This window comes from Bufo gargarizans, chromosome 9 (genome assembly GCF_014858855.1).
Source record: "Bufo gargarizans isolate SCDJY-AF-19 chromosome 9, ASM1485885v1, whole genome shotgun sequence".
Lineage (NCBI taxonomy): Eukaryota > Metazoa > Chordata > Amphibia > Anura > Bufonidae > Bufo > Bufo gargarizans.
Window position 1 is genome coordinate 85,817,130 of NC_058088.1, and position 23,895 is coordinate 85,841,024.

The following is a 23,895-nucleotide window of genomic DNA, read 5'->3' on the forward strand; positions in this document are numbered from 1 at the left end:
TACAGCAGATGGCTTGGAAGGATGTGTTCCTTCCTGACAACCTGCTGCTTGCTGGTGGAGGAGACCGCTGCATTTCCAGTATATAAGTAGGCGTGATCGCTAATGCCATCGCCCTTCCCCATAAGGACTTATTGTTTGCTGACAGGAGACTGTTTACACAGCACAATTTGCTGTCAGTAAACAATCGTTTTTGCGTGCACACAGACAATCAGATTACACGATGAACAAGCTTTTTGCTAATTCTTCAGGTACTGTAATGGGCGGTACATTTACACCGCCCGATCATCTACTATGAACGCTTGTTAGCAAAAATCTGTGATTCTCAGCCGGTGTAAAGGGCCCTTTACATTTTAGGCTGTGACTACACCTAGACTTTTTGTAGCACTTTTTCCAGTGTCAGCTGCCATACAAGTCAGTTTATGGCTTCAGACCACAACTCTAGCTCAGTAGTTAAAATTCGTAGTGCTAGAAAAAGTCTAGGCGTATCCCTAGCCTTAATCTCTGCCCATTCTGGGAGTCGTGGCTGGTTCTGCTTCCCTTATCACTGATAAGATGGCCCACTGGATTCCTAACCCCAGAAGGAGCAGAGATCTAAACAAATAAAATACTAGTTATACTTAATGGTATATCAACGTGTTCAGCTCCTGCTCTGTAACATGCTGCTGGCAGGTCAGACACCATGGTCAATGGGACAGGTCCCCTGTAAGGTATATCTTCACCGAAATTGCTAAACTAGTAAGCTGTGCCCCCCAACCCCACCTACAGGACGTAGCAATTATAAAAGTAAGACAGATGCAGTACATTTACAATCAGATCAGAACCTGAAAGTACCAAGAACGCAGTCCATGACCCATATATTATTGTGCCAAGGGCTGTCTTCACATCTTGCTTCTCTATCACATTTTTTTGACAAATTAGTACAAAACCACATCAGTTTCAGGAAAACTGAGGCATGTGATCACAGCCTTATAGTATAAATGGGGTTGTATTTTTTTTAAATGACCAGGATGGCATTTAAAAAAAATAAAGCGATACCTCACTGCTCCCCACCGCTCCCATTCTGACACCTCCTGGGTGCCCGCTGATCTCCACTTCCTGCCCCCCCCCCCCCCTCCCACAACACACAGGAATTGACCACTCAGCAAGTCGGTGACTGTGGCGACCTGTCTCTGCCAATGCTTTACTGAGCGATTTATTCCCGTGAGTCGAGACAAAGGTGGAAGTCGGAGACAATCGGGCCCCTAGGAAGTATCTGAATGAAAGTGCCAGGGGATCGCGAGGTGTTATCTGTGACCTCTTAGACTGTAGTCACACATTGCTGATGGTTGTGGTGCTTCATGCTTTTTTTAAAATAAGTTTTCTTCCTTGTCTGCCAAAGCTTAGTTCAAGTCCACCTGGGGTAAAACTGTCCTTTATCCCTCTCCGCCTTCTTGTGTCTTCTCCCAGTTTTGGCACACAAGTGAAGCAGGGTCGAACCTCAATGTGTGCCCATTGCATAAAGCTTATACTAATCCACATCTGTCCTTGCTGACTCTCGCATTTGTCGTTTTGTGTACACAGGACATGACACGGGTGTGCTGGGAGATGCTGTCATGTTTGCTTCATTTTAAGTGTTAATAGAAACGTGTTATTATTGTACTGGGATAACCAGCATAACCAGGACTGAGTTATATATACATGTAATGGCGCCCGTGTGATCAGTTACTAAATGCCAAGTCTTAAAATCTTCGTCTTTCAGAGAATAAGCAGGGCCTGGCAGCGGCTTATCTTGTGAAATGTTGGATCTCAGTAATGCTGGTGGTAGCCCCACTGGTAGCGACATTAATGACTAGTGTATTAATTCCCTAATATTTCTGAAAATAATCACCATTGTAATAAAATGCGTCCAGTTCGCTGTCTGCTCACACCACCTAACACTGATCCAGAGATTAGATAAGCCACACTCAACCCTTTTCTTAGAAATCTTGCCAGCGCTACCTCTTCGAAGTGGCACCCTAAAAGTCAAAATCCAACTTTCTAACAAGCCTTGGGATTTGACAAGCGAATATAGCCAAGCCAGATATCCATCCGTAGACACCTGTTTCGGGGTGCTTGCCCCTCATCAGTACGGAGTAGGATTCTGGCTGTTAGTGTGAGATGGTTCTCTTCGTTGGGAGATACCTCTTTGCATATTATTTTCCCATTTAGCATTTCTAATACGATTTCATACCATGATGGATGTCCAGTAAGTGTCCAGACAGGACTAAAGTGTCTTTTCAGGTGGGTTCTGGTTGTTCAGCCGTTGCGGTCAAATAGCGTCTTCTTGACGTGCTTTGTGCAAAATCATACCAAAACCCACGTAAATTACAGAAAAAAGCATGCATTTTTACAAAGTGTGAACTAAACCAGAGTCATGCCCGCAAGCATATTTGGTCCTCCGAACAATGCGTTTCAGTAGGGACAAAAAAATGGATTAGGACAGCACCACTTACTTGAAGACAATTCAATGCTGGCGGCAGTGCTCGCGGCATCAGGGACCCCCCAAAAACCGTAGATAAACTTTAGAAAGGTCACGGCACTCTCAAACTTCAAAATTCTGTGTTTTATTACACCAAAGTAATCAGCAACGTTTCAACATCCAAGTCTTTCTCAAGCTACATACATACATACATACATACATACATACATACATACATACATACATTTCAGAACGGACAGCAATACCACTGTATCAACATGTGGTATGTACAGATTTTTTTTTAATGTGGAGTCCTGTATACTGAAGGATGTGACGTGTAGACCATAACAGTCTGGTGGGTTTAAGGGGAATTTAGATGGGCAGATTATTGGGATTGATCGTTCCTGCAAACCTTCTTAACCAACAGTCTGCCTGTGTGAAGGTGCAGCCGATCAACTGATGAATGAGCAAAATGTTCATCCAGTGATTCTGTCATTCGTGCAGGCACCTAAATTATCATTTCTGGGCAACAGATCGTGCAGTATAAATGGAGATCTCCTGCCCAGAAACAATGCAGCTGTATGAGGACGAGTGATCGCAATAGCTCATTCTCATACTGTGGAGGTGATCACTCTATGTAAATGCAGCGCAGCACCCCTACTGAACGAGCAGCCAACTATCTGAAGGAACGCTTCTTCCCACTATCTGATTCTCCTCAGTAGGTGTAGATGTGCATTTACACAGGCTGAGGAGCAGCTGATTATCGGGAAGAAAGCGTTCCTTCCGACAGTCAGCTGCTCGTTAAGTTGAGGTGACACTACATTTACATGCAGCGATCACCTCCACAGTATGAGAGCAAGCGATTGCTACTACAGTCGCTTGTCCTCATACAGCTGCATTGTTCCTGGGCAGCAGATCTGTTTTGGACATCATGATCTGCTGCCCAGAAACGATCATTTTAAGTGTCTGCATGAACAACAGATTCACCTGATGAATACGCGAAACACTTATTGAATAAGTGATCGGCTGCGCCTTTACGCTGGCAGATTGTTGGGAACGGGCGTTTGTCGGTACATTCACCCATGATCATCTGCCCGACTATGGGGCTGTGTAAACCTAACTCTGTTCATATGCTCTTGGTGTACCCTCCAAATATATCCGTTGTGTCCCCCCCCCCCTTGTATCAGACACTGTGGCAGTATTTATCAGCATACCTTGGTTTATCACTGTGCAGGAAAGCACTGCTTGCTGTACAGAGGGGCGCAGTAAAAAAAAAAAAACAATCTCATAGTTACTTCAAGGCTAAAGTAGAACATGGGGCTGCCAGCAGATCTTGGGTATTTTTTTCTGATAAATCTGGGTGTACTGTCTTGTGGCTTGGACTATGTTGGCGATGCTTACCAATCGTCTGGAAAGAGTCAGAACCTGTTTACATGACACAGGGTGGAAATACATCTGCTGTCCTGTTTAGGATTAGTGCACATGCCAGAACGCCCATTAACTCCTTCCTTCCCTGCTGGAAGGCGCAAACATATGTTTCACAGCTCGGTAATCGTGCGGCTCATACGCTCTCTATAAATAAAAGCCTCCAGGCATAGATGTGATCTTTAGACACTTTTAGTTTCAAATCTATTATTATATTTTTTTTTATTATTTAAAAGTAGAATTTAACACAAAATGACTAAATCCCAGTGTGGACAGATGAGTCATGAGAACACAACGCCCAGTGGGTTAAATTATTATTATTTTTTTCTTTCTGATTTTACCCATGTTTTGCAATAAGAATAAATATTTAGCTTCCTGAATGTTAACCTTTTTTTTTTTGCTAAGATCTCTTCCCGTCATACATTCCTGGTTACGTCCTTCTGCCTCCTCCACGTTAAAAGTCCAAATGAGCTATGAGGCTGAGCACTCCCAGATCTGGAGCGGAGGAGGGCGACTGCTCCTGCCAGCTTTCATTCATTGACTGACAGCCTGGTTATGTTGGCATCCTGCACATTGTCGTTTAATGGGCGCAGAGGTTTCACTTTCAGTTGTACTAACGTCTCCCCTCTCTTCTCTTCTGCTTTCTGGCGGGCTGCACAGATCTCGCAAGTCTTGGCTCCAAAAGACTAAACTCAAAGTAGTTTTGCCGCAAAGTGATAAGTAATGCTTGCCTTCTTGCACTGCTGCCTTCGGTAAACACCTTCCGCCGCTGCTTTATAAGTTTGCCTTAAGAACCCAAAGAATATTGAGGCGTGCACAGAGCCCAAATAGTCATACCAGCGCCATGAAGCTTAAGGCAGAAGTGAGCACTGTTGTATTGCTGCCTGTCTACCTTTTAATGTTTGTGTACAGCGTACTCACGTTTTTACCGTGGTATTTTCTCACCAATGCAAAGAAGAGAAAGGCTATGGCCAAAAGGATAAAAGCAAAGTCCGTTTCGGAGAAAATTGGGAGCCCCTACCGGGCCATTAGCCACTTTGATTCACTGGCCACCATAGACATTCCCGGAGCAGACACCTTGGACAAACTGTTTCAACATGCAGTGGCAAAGTTTGGCAATAAAGACTGTCTTGGTATGAGGGAGGTCCTGAGCGAGGAAAATGAGAAGCAACCGAACGGCAAAGTTTTTAAGAAGGTAAGGTCCCTTCTAGAGAGGAGCATTTATGGTATGCAAGTCTTCAGTAAATTTTGAGATGACTCCTTGTCTACCGTACAGGCTAATCAACTCTTTCATCCCTAAAGATTTTCAATCGGTTTGCAAACCAGGAATCACAAAGATTACAATTTAGGTACAGTCTGCAGGTCAATATCACATTTACATGAGGCATGCTGCTGAGTTTTTGTGCCGCTTTCTTGCCAAAAATCGGCAACAAACTTCAGTGTAATACAGGTGATAGCATGAAAAGCATGCAGATATCGGGGTAGGTGTCATCCTCAGCTTGTTAATGGGTTCCAGTGACCAGCCAGACCCATTCACCCCAAGTCCCGTGCGCATGTCATTCCACCGCTCAATTTACTCCTGTGGGTCAGATTATGCCACACTTTATGTTAGAGAAACACAGTCCTATAAAACTATATGTACCTGAAAAGAATATTTATGTCCATACAAAGAAGTACTTGCCTGTCTACAAATGTTATAATTATTTATTTTTATTTTTGTCAGTTAATTTTAGGGGAATATCGGTGGTTAAGTTATGAAGAAGTTAACACAAGGGTCAACCATTTTGGAAGTGGGTTGGCTGCACTAGGCCTGAAACCGAAGAGCACAGTCGCCATTTTCTGTGAGACCAGGGCGGAGTGGATGATCACGGCACAAACCTGCTTTAAGTACAACTTTCCTTGTAAGTAGTGGTCGCTAATAAGGTGAAGCCAGTCATTGGCTGCTGTGGTCATGTGAAGTTACCACTACAGCCAGGTAAACAAAGCCCGCCCCCGCGGCTCGAACTGGGCGGCGATGCTGTATTTTTACTTCAGTGTTGCCTAGTTTTGTTGCTGAAACAGAAATGTCTTTTTTTCAGCCTTGTATACTATGTAAGTAAAGTAGACTCTACTGAAATTTTTTTTTAATTACTATTAAATATATAGTTACATCTGGAGGTGTGTGTCCCCCCCCCCCCCCTCCTTAAAAACACTAGAAACAAAGACAGATTCCTAAAAAAAACTAAAAAAAAAAAAAAAAAAGCCACAAAAAACCTGTGTGAAACAAGCTAAGCTGTCCTAGAATGTGAGCAGGACTGGTCGCCACCACTCTCAGAGCTGCTTAGGGGAGGAGCGGGGCCTCACTACACACTACACTAGATGGCAATGATGTGATCCTGTTTGTGATTTTGTGATATGCCATCATGGCTGAGCAGCCAGACAGGAGCACTCCTCAATGTATAGAATATTCAAGTGTGTGTGTGTACTGAGGCCTTCCACCCCCCCCAGACAGTTCTGTAAGTGGAGGCAACCAGTCCAGCTGACATTCTAGGACAGATCGCTGGGGCCATATAAAATCTTCTCTAGAGTATCCCTTTAATGCTGTATTCAAATATGTGCTTAAGTTCCTGCGTAAAGCTTCTCTGTGAGGTAATTTGCTGCTGTTGATGTGACTTCTCAAATTTCTCTCTTAGAGCAGACACCCGTTCTAGCAAGTTCCTCATTTTTCTGACATGGAGAAGACGCTGTCCATTTTCACTTCCTTTTTAATGCATTATACATGCTCTATTTTGATCTAAAATGCTTCCTTAACCACTTCCCGTCCGTCCACAGAATATAAACGTCTGGGAGGTGGTTCTATATTTCTGAATGGACGTTCCTGAACGTCCATTCAGAAACTGCAGCTGCACGCTAATCGTGCAGCTGCAGATCGGGTTGCCCGCTGTCAGTGACAACGGGGCAACCCTTAGAGAAAGCAGGGACAGTGCCCAGGTGTCCCTGCCTTCTAGATCGATGTATACACAGCGCTCGGTGAGCGCTGTGTATATAGTGCAGGAAGCGCAATGCGCTTTCTGTTCCGGCCCGGAGCCTGGTGAGTGCAGGAGCTGTGAGGTCTTTGAGACCTCGATCAGCCCTGCACTGAGGCTGTACAGCGCTGTATTGCACTGTACAGCCTCCCTGGGTGGTGTATTTCTCCTGTAACTGGGGCTACCAGGAGAAATCAACAGTAAAAAAAAAAAAAAAAAAAAAAGTGATGTTAAATGTCCCCAAGAGGTCTAGTATGACCTTATGGGGGCCGAAAAGTGTAAAAAAAAAAAAATTTAAAATTAGAAAATAAAAATAGACATATTTGGTATTGCCGTGTCCGTGACGGTCGGCTCTATAAATATCACATGCTAAAACAACCAATTTTTGGGTCACCTTGCCCCATGAAGTGTTATAATGAATGATCAAAAAAATCGTATTTTATCCAAAAATAGTACCAATAAAACTGGCATCTTATCCCCTAGTTTCCAAAATGGGGTCACTTCTTGGGAGTTTCTACTGTAAGGGTGCATCAGGGGGGCTTCAAATGGGACATGGCATCTAAAAACCATGTGGCTCTCCTTTTCTTCTGCGCCCTGCCGTGTGCCCATACAGCAGTTTATGACCACATGTGGGGTGTTTCTGTGAACCGCAGAATCTGGGTAATATTGAGTTTAAAGATGTGTAAAGAAAAAATTGGATTAAAATGAGAAATCAGTCAAAAAGTTTTTTTATTTGATCTCCATTTTCCTTTAATTCTTGTGGAACGCCTAAAGGGTTAACAAAGTTAGTAAAATCGGTTTTAAGTAACTTGAGGGGTGTAGTTTCTACAATGGGGTCATTTATGGGGGTATCCACTATGTAGGCCCCACAAAATGACTTCAGACCTGAACTGGTCCTTAAAAAGTGGGTTTTGGCAATTTTCTAATTTTAAGAATTACTTCTAAACTTTTAAGCCTTCTAACGTCCTAAAAAAATAAAATAACATTTCCAAAATGATGCCAACATAAAGTAGACATATGGGGAATGTTAAGTAATAAATATTTTATGAGGTTTCACTTTCTGTTTTAAAAGCAGAGAAATAGAAATTTAGAAAATTGCTAATTTTTCTAAATCTTTGGTAAATTTGGGATTTTTTTCATTAAATAAAGGTGAAATATATTGACTCAAATTTGACTAGTATGAAGTACAATGTGTCACGAGAAAACAATCTCTGAATGGCTTGGATAAGGCCTCTTTCACACTACAGTTTTTTGCGTTCCGTATACGGTCCGTTTTTTGCGTTCCATATACGGTCCGTATACGGAACCATTCATTTCAATGGTTCCGCAAAAAAACGGAATGTGTTCCGTATGCATTCCGTTTCCGTATTTCCGTTTTTCCGTTCCGTTGAAAAGATAGAACATGTCCTATATTTGGCCGCAAATCACAGTCCGTGGCTCCATTCAAGTCAATGGGTCCGCAAAAAAAACGGAACACATACGGAAATGCATCCGTATGTCTTCCGTATCCGTTCCGTTTTTTGCGGAACCATCTATTGAAAATGTTAGGCCCAGCCCAATTTTTAATATGAAATTACTGTATACTGTATTTGCCATACGGAAAAACGGAACGGAACCGGAACCACAACGGAAGCAAAAAACGGAACAACGGATCCGTGAAAAACGGAACGCAAAACACTGAATTCAACATACTGTAGTGTGAAAGAGGCCTAAGTAAGAGTTCCAAAGTTATTACCACATAAAATGAGATGTCAGATTTGCAAAATTAGGCCTGGTCAGGAAGGGGGCAAATGGCCCAAATGTGAAGTGGTTAAAGGGATATTCCTGTCACTGAATGTTAGGATATATCATAACATTTTGATTGGTGGGGTTCTGACCTCTGGGACCCCTGCTGATCCTGTCAATGAAGTGAACAGCAGCACAACAGCACCGCTCCATTCAAGCTGTTAGGGCCGTGTTGCTGTTCCCTACATAGTGGGTGGACGAGCGCAGTGCTGTGCAGGGGGTGATGGAGGTCCCAGTAGTCAATCCCCCAAAGAACCAGATATGATGGCTTCTGAAGTAACACAACCACGCACGACAAATTATAGAAAAATGATGACATTCTTAAACTATTAAGTTATTCTGTTATACAGAAGTTATTCAACCTGCAGGTTGACAAAAGCTCCAAGGATTGTGTCACTTATTGAGAAAAGATCCTCAGAAGATCAGCCTGAATCAGTCTACACAATAGATTAATCTGCTACAGTATACAGTGTATACATGTTAGATATTATATAGTCGATATTGAACCTCCAGCAGCTGTGTGCTTGGTCGTATAAAGCAGGGTTAGATGCATAAATATGGCAATGGATACTGCAGCTGTAATAACTGCTAGCTGGGTTATCAAGATGTATACAGGGAGGGCAGTACAGTGACTCATTTCCCATATTATGTTGACTCGCTTCCAATGCAAATGTGAACAAAGCCTTAGGCCCCATGACACCATCGAGTTCCACGCATTGGACACAGAGCGTGACTGCGGAAGCTCCTGTTCTGACCTCTCAGCATTGATGGGTTGCATAGCATTATATTGATATATGATGCTACGTACCCCTTAGAGGTCTTGAATGTATTGTATAACACTGATATAATGCTGTTGATGTTATCCAATACATTCCAGAAATGTAAGGGTTACATAGCATCATAAAACCTTATAATGCTATGTGACCCATCTGTGCTGGGAGGTCAGGACAGGAGCTCTCGCTAACACGCTACGAGTACAATGCGTGGAATTCACTCGTCTGATAGGGATCTTAGAGGACCTGTCAGCTCTCCTGATATATGCGTTTTAGTAACTAATTGCACTCCCCATGAAAGAGCATATCTGGAGCATCTATTCTTATAACTCTGTGTTATACTATTCCTTTAATATTCCTCCTAGAAGATTATGAATGAATTATTAGCAGATGGGTTATTGGTTAGTGGTGTCCCTGCCCAGTCTGACATTATCCAGTCAGTGCTGCCAGTGTCAGTCTGTGCAGGGAGAAGAAGGGCACACCTGGGCAGAAGAGCTTGCAGCTAGGGATGAGCGAGCTTGTGTTTTTTTAAGTTCGGCGTTCAAGGTTCTGGTTCGGGTTATCTAAGAACTCCATTATGGATTCTACTAACACGGACCACAACTTATGGTCCATGGTAGTGGAATCCATAACTGACTTCTTAGATAACCCGAACCTTGTACGCCAAACTTGAAAACGCAAGTTCGCTCATCCTTACTTGCAGCCTTTGTAAGTGCGGAGGGGACAGCAGCGCCAGCTGATTGAGGGACAGGTAAGTATTAACTAAACAATCTTGAACAGGTCCAAGAAGTGTTTGTATTTTTCATAATGCCCCTTTAAGGCCTCTTTCACGCGAGTATGTTTTTTGTCAGGGTGCGATGCGTGAAGCAAGCACATGGCATCCAGACTGAATCCTGACCCTTTGATTTCAATGGGTCTGTGCAAATGAGCGTTGTTTTTAACGTATTATTTCAGAGTTCAGGAAAAATCGCAGCATGTTCTATATTTGGCGTCTTTTTATTATATTTTTTTTTTTTATGCAGCTCTGGTTGCATAGAAATGAATAGAACTTGTGTGAAAAACACATTGCATCCAGAAGCAATGCGTTTTTCACTGATGGTTGCTAGTAGGTTGTTATCATTCAGGGTTTTTTTTCACACAAGTGAAAAACGCATCCAAAACTGATTGTACCTGCGCGGAAGAAACTGACCGCAATCGCAGACAAAACTGACTGCATTTGCGTGCAAAACCATCCGTTTTTTTTTCCTGAACAGATCCTGACACAATCCGTATTGTTCGCATGAATGAGGCCTAAGGCTCTGTTCCCTTTTGCATTGGAGGCTTGTCAGATTTATGAAAAGAATAGTGCTGCGTGCTTGCCTCAAATTAAAGGGTTATCTGAGAGTATAAAAAGCCCCCCCCATACGTCTGGTGCCCACACTGAATATACTTACCAGGCTCCCTACGCTGCTCCTAGTCCCCGCACTGCCTCTGAAGCTTCTCCCCGTGCGCGGATGAAAACATGGAGGGGCAGGCGGGGACAGGGATGAGCCTCCCCCTGACATCGAATGTTTTCATCCACGCACGAGGAGAAGCTGCAGCGGCGGCGCAGGGAGCCAGGTAAGTATATTCAGTGTGGAGGGCTTTTTATCTTCTGATAACCCCTTTAAGCATATGATATTTTGCCCAAAAAAAAGTTATGCTTTGTGGAACTATGTTGACTCTCCTTATACAGCTATAATAATAATGCGTTTCTCTTCCTTTTTTTTTTAGTGGTCACGCTGTATGCCACACTTGGCGAGGATGCCATTGTCTATGGCCTGAATGAGTCCGGTGCGACACACCTCGTTACCAGTTCTGAGCTGCTAGAAACTAAGCTGAAGGTGCGGGTTTCAGAACCTCTACTTGTCTTGTATGAAGCGGTCACTAAACCTCTATATACAGGGCTTGTGTTGTCTGGATCTTTATATTTCCTTTTGCATCCACAGGGTGTGCTGTCACAAATCGGCAACATCAAACACATCGTCCATGTTGGAAAGAAGAACATCAACAAATCTGAATATCCTGCAGACATAGAAGTTCATAGCATCGAACAAATAGAGGAGTTGGGTGCCAAGCCTGAGAATTGTAAGTGTGGCTGCATGGTGATACAGAAGGTGCTCTCGGGTTATAATGTAGGGGATGATCTGTGCTTGGAAGTTCCCATCATGTCCTGCTCCACGTAGTGGCTGCCCCCCCATAACTACGCTCTAAGGAGTAGCAGCACCCTTCTATAGTCGATGGTAGGGATCGACCGATTATCGGTTTTGCCGATATTGAGGATTTTGACTGTTATCGGTGTCGGCATTTATTTTGCCGATATTCCGATAATTTATGGGGAACACAGATCGCGCTGCTCTCAGGGTCTCCCTCCCCCTGTGCCGCTGCAGCCAATAGGAGGACAGGGGACAAGAGAAGGGGCGGGGCTGTGACCACTGCGCCACCAATGAAGAGAAATCTCTCATTCATTCAAATTGAACAGGAGGCGGGAGCTGGGTGCAGAATCACATAGCCGGCTCACGACCTCTATGAGCGGTAGCTGCGATCTGCGGTAGTTAACCCCTCAGGTGCCGCGGATCGCAGCTACTGCTCATAGAGGTCGGGACCCTGCTATATGATTCTACAGCCAGTTCCCGCCTCCTGTATATGAATAAATGAGAGATTTAACTTCATTGGTGGCGCAGTGCGCCCCCCCAGTATTAATCATTGGTGGCAGTGGCCACAGGATCCCCTCCTCCTCCGATCGGAGCCCCAGCAGTGTAATCCTGGGGCTCCGATCGGTTACCATGGCAGCCAGGACGCTATTGAAGCCCTGGCTGCCATGGTAAGCTCCCTGCTGCTGTGTGCACAAAGCACAGAGCAGCAGGGACAGTGTGAGGTCCTATTCCCCCTGATAGAGCTCTATCAGGGGGAATAGGACAAGGGTTCTAGTCCCTAAGGGGGCTAAAAGTTTGAAAAAAAAATTTTTATAAAAATAAACACCAAAATATTAAGTATAAATGAAAAAAAGATTTACTAAAAAATAAAAAATACACATTAACAATAAACATTAATTTTCAGCAGATTTGTGTAGGAATTTTTTTTTTTTTTTCAAAAATGAAAATTCCCAGAATATCGGTATAAATTATCGGCCTGAAAGTTCACAAAATATCGGTATCGGCCCTAAAAAATCAATATCTGTCGATTCCTAGTTGATGGGTAGACTTGTAGGGTGATGCAGGTTCAGTATGGGCCCACTATCAAGAGCCTTGGTGACAAAGTCCAGACATGCTGGTCCTTCATCAGGCTATATAAGTGAATCGATGGGGATGAGCTGTCACCACTGGAACCTGCTGATCTATATTGGTACACTAAATTAATACTGAAACTTTATTACGAACAGGGAACACTTCCTGTGCTTGTTTCAGTCCATTTAATGTAGAAGAACCCTGGACCCCTCTATAAGATGTTATTCATCAGTTTTTACTGTTGGGCAATGCAATATATGTAGGAAAATTACATTTGTCCTTTGACAGTATAAAAATCTATTTAGTCTTCATTTCATGTTGGGTGTGGTGGCATTAAGTAACTTCACATCTCTTTTAATAGTAGCATTACCTAGTACTGAATAGAAGGCAAAACCCTGCACGTGTACCTGCCATGTATAATGTAGGTGCAGTTGTGGCTGTTCATAAACGTGTTGGGAGTTGGGATACCGTGAGAAACATGGCACATTACCTACTGTAAATAGCCATTACCATCGATCTGCATACTGGACCAGCAAGTCGCATGTAAAGTCTGATAGGACATTTTTTTGGGAAGTGCAAGTCGCATATTATGCCTAATCATTTTTTATGTTTATTTTTTTTTTGCATGGTTAAACAGATAATTTTCTGTCATTTTACTTTATAGTGAACAACCCTCCCAGCCGACCTTTACCCAGCGACCTAGCGGTGGTGATGTATACCAGCGGTTCAACTGGCAGACCTAAAGGCGTGATGATGATACACAGCAATTTAATAGCTGGAATGGCTGGACAGTGTGAACGGATACCTGGACTTGGGTAAGTTTTCATGGATTGAGGCATCATTTGTGGTTAAGCATTAATGCGTATGTTCACTTTTATTTTCTGGTGAGACACACATGTTGGAAGGCAAAAGTTAGGCAAAAGCCTGTATTACACCAGATCATTTTTAGGCAGATGATCGCCAACAAGCGTTCGTAACAAGTGTAATACTGCTGCTGATTGCCCGGTGCTCGTTCATTGGGCAATCTAAATCTTTTGACATGTTAAAAGATTGTTTGCAGGTATCAGATGTTGGTGTCTAATCACGATCTGCTGCCAACAAACTGCTATACAGCATGAGCAATGGCATAGTGACCGCTCCTCCACGTGCTGTGGAGGCGACTGCATGTAATAGGAGCAGTCTCCTCCGCTAGCGAGCAGGCGACTGCCATGAAGGAATGGTTTCCTTCCAACAATCGTCTGCCACATCGGGCTGTGTAATACTGCCTTTAGTTGGTGGGGGCATTAGATAAGAATCTCCTACTTAAATGCCAAACTTTAAACCAGGTTTACAGAGCCTAATCTCCTTCACGTTATCTGAAAGCGTATTCCAGCTAGAGACATTTAGAAAAATGAGTTTGTATGGAGTGGGAGGGTGCATGCTTGACTGTCGCTTCATGCAAACTCCTCCACAATGCAGTTAGATTAGAAGGAGGGGAGGTTGGGGACAGGATTTCCCCCTTCTAGCAATATGTGGCGGCTCTAGTGATCACCCCCACACACACATAAACAAATCAACATTTATCCCCTATCGATTGCAGGTATCTGAAGTGTTTTAATTGTCTATGCTTAGTGATAGTAAGGTTACCTGCAGCCTGATTTACAATCCCACCTATGACAAAAATGGCATGCTCAGATTCGCTAAAATTGTTAAAATGATTGGGATATTACAAGGACTTGTATTTTATGTTTTGCAGGCCCAAAGACACCTATATTGGATACTTGCCTCTAGCACATGTACTAGAGATGACTGCAGAGATATCATGCCTTACCTATGGGTGTAGAATTGGTTACTCCTCTCCACTAACACTATCAGATCAGGCAAGTGCATATTTGAGCTGTGATTTTATTTCTCATTTAGATAAAATTAGATGGAATGTCTGGATGTAAGTGCAGGTCTATTCTTGCCTTTTGGAAGTTCATAATGAACGAAGATGTTTTTGCTCCATCTCGGGAAAGACAGGTGGGGCTGAAGTGGCAATAATTATATGGATTCATTCTTGCTGTAATGTGTTTTTTTGTTTTTTGTTTTTTGTTTTCCTTTGGGGCTAGTACACTGTGTATATACCATATACTATACTGCTGTGTGCATGTACCCTTACTGTTTTTTTACTGTACATCTGGATGTGCAGGGAGCTGTACTACATTTCCCCTACACATTGGGTGCCTGGGTGCAGCTTGAAGGACGTGCAGTGCTAAAGTATACCCTTTTAACTTGTGCAGATTCTCAGCATGAAAGGATTAAGGAGGTTGTGCCAAAGTTGTAAGTTATTCCCTATCCACAGGACACGGGATAACTAGCTGATTGTTGCAGGAGTCCGACCGCTGGGACCCCATTCCCCCATTCTGATAGGGTAGCAGGTCGGTCGTACATGCACATTGCAGCTCCATTCATTCTTAATGGGAGTGTCAGCGATAGCCAAGCACTGTACTCCCCATCTCCGGTGCTCCTATAGAGAATGAGTATGTACAACCTACTGCTCCATCAGAATGGGACCCTCGTTCTCGTGATGGTTGGGCTTCCAGCAGTCGAGCCCCTAGTGATTACCCCCCCTATTTTAGGATAACTAGCTAATCTAAAAACTTGGCACAACCCCTTTAATAGAAGCTGTGTTACAAGTTCTTTCCAGCTTTGGACGGGTAATGTCGGCTCTTGCATGACTGTCTTTGCTTTTCTTTTTCTCTGTCGTCAGTATTGTGTTCTGCCGGTGATCTCGTCATCGTATTAAGCTTGTTTGAGTGTGCCGTATAGGGGAAAGTTGACACAGGTTTTCTGAACAACACGCTCAGTGCCTTGTCAGTCCTGAAGTGGATCATTGTTCTCCTACGTTGACCCAGACTTTGGCAATTGTCTCTGCTTTAGGGCACAATGCCAAATTTACCAAGTGTAAAATCTCCTCATTGACTAGCACATTCAATAAAGACTGTCCTTGTTTCTTGTACGTAATGCCGACTGTTGAACGATTAGCTCCTAGAATGAGACTGTCTCTGCCAGCCCGAGACATAAATATTTAAAACTGGTAATCTAGCTGTGGGTATTCATCCCAGTGGCACGCATAAACTGGCAGAACATGGCTGGAGATTCCTTAAGGGCCGACTCTGTTACTATATTAATATCGTGGGTGTTGTGGAAGTTTACTGCTAGCGATTACATGATTATGGTTTGTCTACTGCATGTTCTCATTAAAGGGGGTTTCCAGGCTTAATCTTTTTTTTATTTATTTTTCTCTAGCTGCTGCTTATACGATGGCAGCAGCTAGAGAAAAAAAAAGCAAATAAGTCTGTACCTACAATCCAGGTCTCCCTTTCCAAGTCGGCAAAGACTAAAGCTGACCATTCACATTCAATAGCGGTCAGTCGAATGATCGTCTCTCTCTTTCTCTCTCTCTTTCTCTCTCTCTTTCTCTTTCTCTTTCTCTTTCTCTCTTTCTTTCTCTCTTCCTCTCTTCCTCCTCTCTCTTCCTTCCTCTCTTCCTTCCTCTCTTCCCTCCTCTCTCTTCCTTCCTCTCTTCCTTCCTCTCTTCCTTCCTCTCTCTCTTCCTCTCTCTTCCTCTCTTTCTTCCTCTCTTCCTTCCTCTCTTTCTTCCTCTCTTCCTTCCTCTCTCTCTTCCTCCCTTCCTCTCTCTCTTCCTCCCTTCCTCTCTCTCTTCCTCCCTTCCTCTCTCTCTTCCTCCCTTCCTCTCTCTCTTCCTCCCTTCCTCTCTCTCTTCCTTCCTTCCTCTCTCTCTTCCTTCCTTCCTCTCTCTCTTCCTTCCTTCCTCTCTCTCTTCCTTCCTTCCTCTCTCTCTTCCTTCCTTCCTCTCTCTCTTCCTTCCTTCCTCTCTCTCTTCCTTCCTTCCTCTCTCTCTTCCTTCCTTCCTCTCTCTCTTCCTTCCTCTCTCTCTTCCTTCCTCTCTTCCTTCCTCTCTTCCTTCCTCTCTTCCTTCCTCTCTCCCTTCCTCTCTTCCTTCCTCTCTTCCTTCCTCTCTTCCTTCCTCTCTTCCTTACTCTCTTCCTTCCTCTCTTCCTTCCTCTCTTCCTTCCTCTCTTCCTTCCTCTCTTCCTTCCTCTCTTCCTTCCTCTCTCTCTTCCTCTCTTCCTTCCTCTCTCTCTTCCTCTCTTCCTTCCTCTCTCTCTTCCTCTCTTCCTTCCTCTCTCTCTTCCTCTCTTCCTTCCTCTCTCTCTTCCTCTCTTCCTTCCTCTCTCTCTTCCTCTCTTCCTTCCTCTCTCTCTTCCTCTCTTCCTTCCTCTCTCTCTTCCTCTCTTCCTTCCTCTCTCTCTTCCTCTCTTCCTTCCTCTCTCTCTTCCTCTCCTCTCTCCCCATATATGTTCGGCTTGGCTGAACGTGTGCTATGGGGAGAGAGGAGAATGCCACTGCCAGGCAGTTCTGGGGGCAGCTTCTCTCCCCAGAGAACAAAAGGATCAATCCTAGTCTCCCTCAACACTATCTGTCGAGGGAGAGTCAGAAGCACCCCACACACACATCCTTATATAATGTGTATAGCTTTACTCTACTGACAAATGTATGCTGCAGAGCCGAAGTGAGTGCTGTGCATCCTTCCTGTTTTTGGACTGAGTGACGTCTTTACCTACAACTGATATGAGGAAAAGAGCATGTTGGGAGGGCATGATCTGTGTCTTCCAAGCACTTTTCTATATGCAGGTCACTGGTTTGTGACCTCCGTTTAACATATATGAGGGACCAATGTTAAATGGATGCTGTACAGTAGCACCCGTCACTCATGGTCCTATTGTAAAAAAATAAATAAGTTAAGCTTTTCTTTTTGTATAGGATATAATAAACTGGTGAAAACGGATCGCTCATACATACTGGTTTGTCTAAGGGTACTTTCACACTAGCGTTCTTTTGATTCTTGCAAGCCATATACAAACGGAAAGCATTTATTTATTTTTTTTCCGGATCAGTTTGACAGATCCAGTGAAATACCGGATCCGGTATTTAAATTTTTCAAACCTCAAAAGCCCGGCACATGTGCAGACCGGAAAGCCGAATCCGGCAATGCGTCAATTTCCGGAACACTCGGTATCCGGCATTAATACATCTCTATGGAATGTATTAAGTGTGGGATTGTTCCGAGATTTTGTCAAATACCGTACAAGGGACGAAACGGAAGACATCCTGATGCATACTGAACGGATTGCTTTCCATTCAGAATGCATTAGGACAAAACTGATGCATTTTTTCCTGTATTGGGACCCTTTACCAGGTTTCAATGCTGGAAAAGAATAACACTAGTGTGAAAGTACCCTTACTGGTAAATAAAAATCTCCCATTAAACCTTGTATATACTATACTTGTGATGCAGTAAGCATCTATCCTATGCAACTGTGGAATCCAATAAAAATAGATCAGTGGTTAACGGACCTTAGAGGGTGCATGTTCAGATGCAGGATTTGATCTGGTTTTTTGGAGAGAAGGAATAGAGGACAGGCTCTCCTCTTTTTGAATGCATTCCGGGCTTTGGTTTGAAATGCTACATCTAAAAAACCTTCCGAACCTACCCATGTACATGTATCCTACGGAGAATGTAAAAAGTGCTGTGTGACGGGAGAGAAACGGGCTTGATTAGCTTGGAATGTGCCTGCTAACCTTTCTGCCACAGAGGTGTTAAAGCCTGGTCTCTCGGCCTATAAAAAGTATATGATCCAGCTGGAGGCAGAACACGAGAACTAGATGCTGTTCTAACAGCGGTGCTTGTCGTGTAATCACAGGGCTACACGTTAGCGCCTGCCCTTGATAAGATGTTAATGGACCAGTAGAAAATGTCAACGTGTCTGTAATAAGCTAGAGCTTCTTCCTCGTTCCCCTCATGCTGGATTAGGCTATGCTTTTGGAACAGGCTGAAACTTAGCATGGTTGATTCTTGAGTGACCTTTGGCCATTCTTAAGCAACCAAAATTCCAGAGATTTTATTACTACAGTTGCCGACCTTAGAGAGAGAGAGATATAATATAATATAATATAATATAATATAAAAAACCTGGTTTAGTGTCAGGCTCCAACTTTAAAGCCGTAACATTCAGCTAACGTAAATCTGATTAGTGGTTAGCGAGTTGTACTGTCAGCCACTTACAGATTTATGCCGTTTTAACTTCAGTGCCAGATGAGCGTCTCAGTATTGTTTGTGAGCTCTAGAAACAACCTGGACTACAGCAAAAATACGGTAGGCTTTGCACGTTTTAGACTCCGGTCTTAATAACCCCTTGCACTGGCGGTGGATCCGCCGAAGTTGGGTAGATGCGCCGGCCTCTACATAACTTCGGCGTGTCCACCGCCAGTCTAAATGTAAGCCAGCTTCCATGTTGTCTTAAATTTAGACCGTTTTCTACGCCTAAAGAAAATAATAAATGAGATGGGCCTGCAGACCCATCCTCCTCCCCACCATGCCCCCTTTTTAGACCTGTCGTTAACCTTTGCTCTATAATCTGCCACAAATATACTCTAGAAAACTGGTGTATATCACTTGGTAAATGACCCCCTCAGTTTTGAATTCCATTACTCATCTCATTTTTTTATTTTATTAATTTTTTTGTCTTACAGTCCAGTAAAATTAAGAAGGGAAGCAAAGGTGACTGCTCTGAACTGAGGCCCACACTGATGGCTGCCGTGCCTGTAAGTATTATGTATATGCAAATGGAGTTGGGGAATATCTTATAGATGGTATTATTTACTGTGTAACAGATTTATAGCCTGTATTGTACATAGTCCAGAGCTGTATTCACAATTCTGCTGGCTGTCATTGAAAACGGTCTCGCCTCTAACAGCTTACCTGGGCTCCTATGATGGAGAAGGACCGTTAAGACTACTTTCACAGTGACGTTTTAGCTTTCCGTTTGTGAGATCCGTTCAGGGCTCTCGCGAGCGGTCCACAACTGATCAGTTTGCATTCTAATGCATTCTGAATGGAAAATGATCTGCTCAGAATGCATCAGTCTCCATTCTTTTTGGTTTTTGTGTCCGTCTGATGAAACTGAGCCAAACGGATCCGTCCTGACGCACATTGTAAGTCAATGGGAACGGATCCATTTTCACTGGCACAATAGAAAACTGATCAGTCCGCCATTGACTTTCAATGGTGTTCAAGACGGATTCGTTTTAGCTATGTTAAAGACGGTTGTGTTATCTGAACGGATCCATGACTGATCCGCACAAAATGTGAATGTGAAAGTAGCCTAAGCTGGCTATATGCATTTGAGGCCTGCAAAACGGTGTCTGCATATGTATGCTATAGGCTGTAACCGAGGATATGTATGAGGTAAATATCATAAGATATTTCGAAAGGATTTATTTTTGGTGCATTGTATGGTGTCTGGGAAGATTAATACAATTGTAATACTAGTGTAAGCATGGACCCTGTGTGAATGCATATTCGGGGGGGGGGGGGGGAGGGAATAGGTAGGCCGAGGAGGTGGGGGTCTTTATCATTTATTTATTTATTTATTTATTTATTTAAGAAAATTGCATTCCTGAATCTCCCCCAATATCTTAAGGTGCATTTACACATTCCAACCAAGGAGGCAGTTATTGGGAAGATACTGTTCCTTCCAGATAATTGCCTGCTCATCAGTGGAGGAAAGAGCTGTGTTTACATGTTAAATTGTTCAGCCTTCAGTCTACTCCCATCTAGTGTTTATGGCCACCGTTCACATTAGAACTAACCAACAATGAATACACCCTACAGGTAAACTAACTAGCCCAATGGTTCTTACAGGAAATCATGGATCGCATTTACAAGAATGTCATGAGCAAAGTGCAAGAAATGAATGTTTTCCAGAGAACCCTGTTCAAGCTGGGTTATGACTACAAGCTGGAGCAAATTAAGAAGGGATACGATGCCCCGTTATGTAACGTGTAAGTGAAACCAATGTGTGCGGTAGCTGAGCTTGCGCTTCCTAACAATATTGTTGTAAGGTATTTTCTGGCTACATAAAGTAGGACATTGGCTAGTTTTCAGATCTACCAATGTATGAACAGTGGGGACTGTCTTTACGCCACTTTTGTGGTGTACAAAAAGGTGCAACTTGTGGCACGTGCCATATTAGTGCTATAATTTGCAACTTTTTACCCTTCTCAAAATTTTCCAAACGTGACGAGAGAAGTGGATGGGGTGTTGCCTCTCATAACTCGACAGTTTCACAAAAATGTACGTCAAAGTCTTCGTGTAGGTTTCCCAGTAGTAGGTTGCTGGACTTATTGGTGCTCAATTTTTTTATTTTAAGGCTCATGCACATGACCGTGTGCATTCGTATTGTACTGTACTTAGGGCTGTATTACACCAACAGATTATCTGAACTATATCTGTCCAGTCAGACCAATAGTTGGTGTGTATAACAAAAGATCTGTGTGTAAATGGCCATCTGACCAATGATTGGTCAGATAATCTGTTGGTGTAATACAGCCCTTACCCAATGATGTGAGTACAGTACAATAGACCCATGTTACAGTGAGTTGGGGTCTGGAGATGCGGCCGACACAAGGGCTATGTTTCCCTGACTGCACACAGTCGTCTGCACAAGCCCCTACCGTAATATATTGCAAATGCTCAGAATTGTAGACTTTAATTCACTCTTGTTCTGTTTTTTTTTTTTTTTTTTTACAGCATACTATTCAAAAAGGTCAAAGCTTTATTAGGAGGGAATGTCCGTATGATGCTGTGCGGCGGGGCTCCCTTATCTCCACAGACCCAGAGGTTTATGAATATCTGTTTCTGCTGTCCAGTTGGTCAGGGATACGGATTAACAGAAACGTGTGGGGCTGGTACCATCACAGAAGGTAGGCATTCTCCTTCTTGGCTCACAGTAAATGCATCGTCAGATGATTAGTAACCACTTCCTACATCTAAATTTGGTTACATAAAAATGTCTTCCTATGACCAGAAATGGAAATAAGTTGCAGGCTTTGGTTACTAAATATCATGAGTGTCTGCTCCACAAACTTAATCCTGATGATGCCACATGATTATAGTAAGCAGTACGTGAGCGACTACATGGCCGCCTGGTAGTTTTATGCATTCCTTGCAGTTGGTATGATGCCCATCAGAGTGTATGTAAGTTTTTACACTGAGTGAATAGCTTTTGTGTGATCTCAACATTTATTGTAAGATGAAGAGGAAATCTTTAATGACTTGTCTTGAGCCCTGGTTTGCTGTTTGCTAAATGCTTATGTTGTCTCTCGCTACCCTCTCATACACCTGCACACTCAGCTTGACCTGGAGTGAAGTAAGCTGCTGACGGTGCCTTATCTCCCAGGAATGAAATGATTGAGCATGTTGAACAGCCTGATCCTTCTCTCATGCTTAAATCTGCTGTTGGGGGAAGCGTTGGGAAGCTCCCATGCACAGTCGATTTTCTGGCTGGCCTCGCTGAAGTTTGGCCAACATAACATCTAATGTGTATGGTCAGAGTAAAGGGCATCTGTCAGCAGATTTGTATCTGTGAAAGTGGCTGACCTGTTACATGTGCGCTCTGCAGCTGAAGGCATCTGTGTTGGTCCCATGTTCCTATGTGCTCGCATTGCTGAAATGATTTTAATATATGCAAATGAGCCTCTAGGAGGCTAGGGGGCATCTCCATTACTCCTAGAGGCTCCACTTTCTCTACAACTGCTGTACCCTCTGCATTTGACAGGGCCAGGCATGATCATGTTCACATTGCCTAGCCCTGTCAATCAAGGTGCAGATGGTGCAGAGCCTCCAGGTGTAATTGCAACGCCCCTGTTGCTCCTAGAGGCTAATTTGAATGTAATAAAACACAATTTTTATACATATGAACATGGGACCAACACAGATGCCTTCAGTTGCCAAGCGTACATGTAACAGGTCAGCCAGTGTCATAGGGACAAATCTGCTGACAGATGCCCTTTTAAGTGTGGTGCTGCTATCCTGCTTGCTTGCCTCGCTCTTAGTGACGGCCTGCTATACAGGTTACACATTTCATGGTGGCGTTTTTCTTTCAGTAACGGACTACAGCACTGGCAGAGTGGGCGCTCCTCTTAGCTGCTGTGAAATTAAACTCCGTGACTGGTTGGAAGGTAAGTGACTTGGTTCATTTATTCCGATCTAATATTAAACACGGCTGCCATAAGAGGGGCGGGCACCAAGGCACTGTAAAGTGTCATGGTATTGATGACCTTTCCTAACTAGTGATGAGCGAAGTATTGAAATTCAGAGTAAAAATTTTTTGCTGTGTGACGAATGACATCGTTGCATAACACATTTCTTTGTAAGTAGTGGGTGCAGTGACAGGAATCGGCGATTGCATAAGTGACCAAGGAAAATGTAAATTTTTATATTTTATTTTAAGGTTGAGGCTATACCCAGACTTTTTGTAGCACATTTAATTATTTTTAACTTCAGCTGTAGTGCACACAACTGCATACATGTCTGTTTATTGCGTTGGACTACAGCTGTCATTTGATAGTAAAAATCTATTAAAACCGCTCAAGTCTAGACGTAGCTCCAGCCTTACAGCAGGGTTGGTGCTCATGGCTCTTATGCGAGTCTGGACTACACCTCCCATGATGCATTGCATCGGTGAACAGGTGCTGGGCTGCAGAACAATGTGGTTGTTCTAGGGATTAGAACACTTATTGTCTATGTAAACTGAGGGTGAATGGCAGGATAAGCATGCCTCTTATCTGTTTTACCTAAGTGCATTTCTGGCACCGGGCTGGCTGAGTGGGTGTAGGCCAGGTTGGCGTCAGGCTCTTCCTTGTGAGGGCTGGTAGTGCCAGGTAATACACCGCAGACTGGCTGCAGCATTAGGTAATGTGTTCAGAATGAATCCATTTATTCTTTCATGTTATTGATACTGGTCTCCAGGTAAGGTGAATGTGCAATGGTTTTATTCATCAGCCTGGACAGTGGATATGTCTACAGCAGAATGGGGCTTTTGTGTGAAGACCTTATTTTGAGCCAGTGTTACCCCTTAGTGTTTTTGGCTTCAGAAATAACATCAGTGGAGGAATAGATTCGTATTGTAGTGTTTTCTTTGGAATACAAAAATAAAAAGACCCGTTCGGGATCATTACTTGGTTTACCCACAGTGTAACGTTATATTGGGCTATCTGCACATAGGTGCAAACAGAAAAACCGCACAGATTTCTGTAACATGTGTTACTTGCGATTTTTGGTGCAGATTTGATGTGGAATTAAATTGACATGCTGCAGAGTTCAAAATCCAGACGGC

At 43.4% G+C, this 23,895-nt stretch overlaps 1 protein-coding gene across 4 annotated transcripts in view; it reads left to right on the top strand.

Annotated features, from left to right (window-relative positions):
• ACSL4 (acyl-CoA synthetase long chain family member 4) overlaps nt 1-23,895 on the top strand; it is a 75,159-nt gene that overhangs the window by 47,507 nt on the left and 3,757 nt on the right. For 2 of the 4 annotated variants that reach the window (XM_044305474.1, XM_044305475.1), the window contains exons 3-12: nt 4,818-5,057; nt 5,586-5,763; nt 11,178-11,287; nt 11,393-11,531; nt 13,335-13,485; nt 14,406-14,529; nt 19,250-19,321; nt 20,421-20,560; nt 21,309-21,481; nt 22,664-22,738. In XM_044305474.1, the coding sequence (XP_044161409.1) occupies nt 4,830-5,057; nt 5,586-5,763; nt 11,178-11,287; nt 11,393-11,531; nt 13,335-13,485; nt 14,406-14,529; nt 19,250-19,321; nt 20,421-20,560; nt 21,309-21,481; nt 22,664-22,738 (1,390 nt within the window). In that variant the 5' untranslated portion in view covers nt 4,818-4,829. Of the gene's footprint in view, nt 1-4,522; nt 5,058-5,585; nt 5,764-11,177; nt 11,288-11,392; nt 11,532-13,334; nt 13,486-14,405; nt 14,530-19,249; nt 19,322-20,420; nt 20,561-21,308; nt 21,482-22,663; nt 22,739-23,895 lie in introns of all 4 variants that reach the window. The other 2 variants (XM_044305473.1, XM_044305477.1) reach the window with 2 other exon arrangements.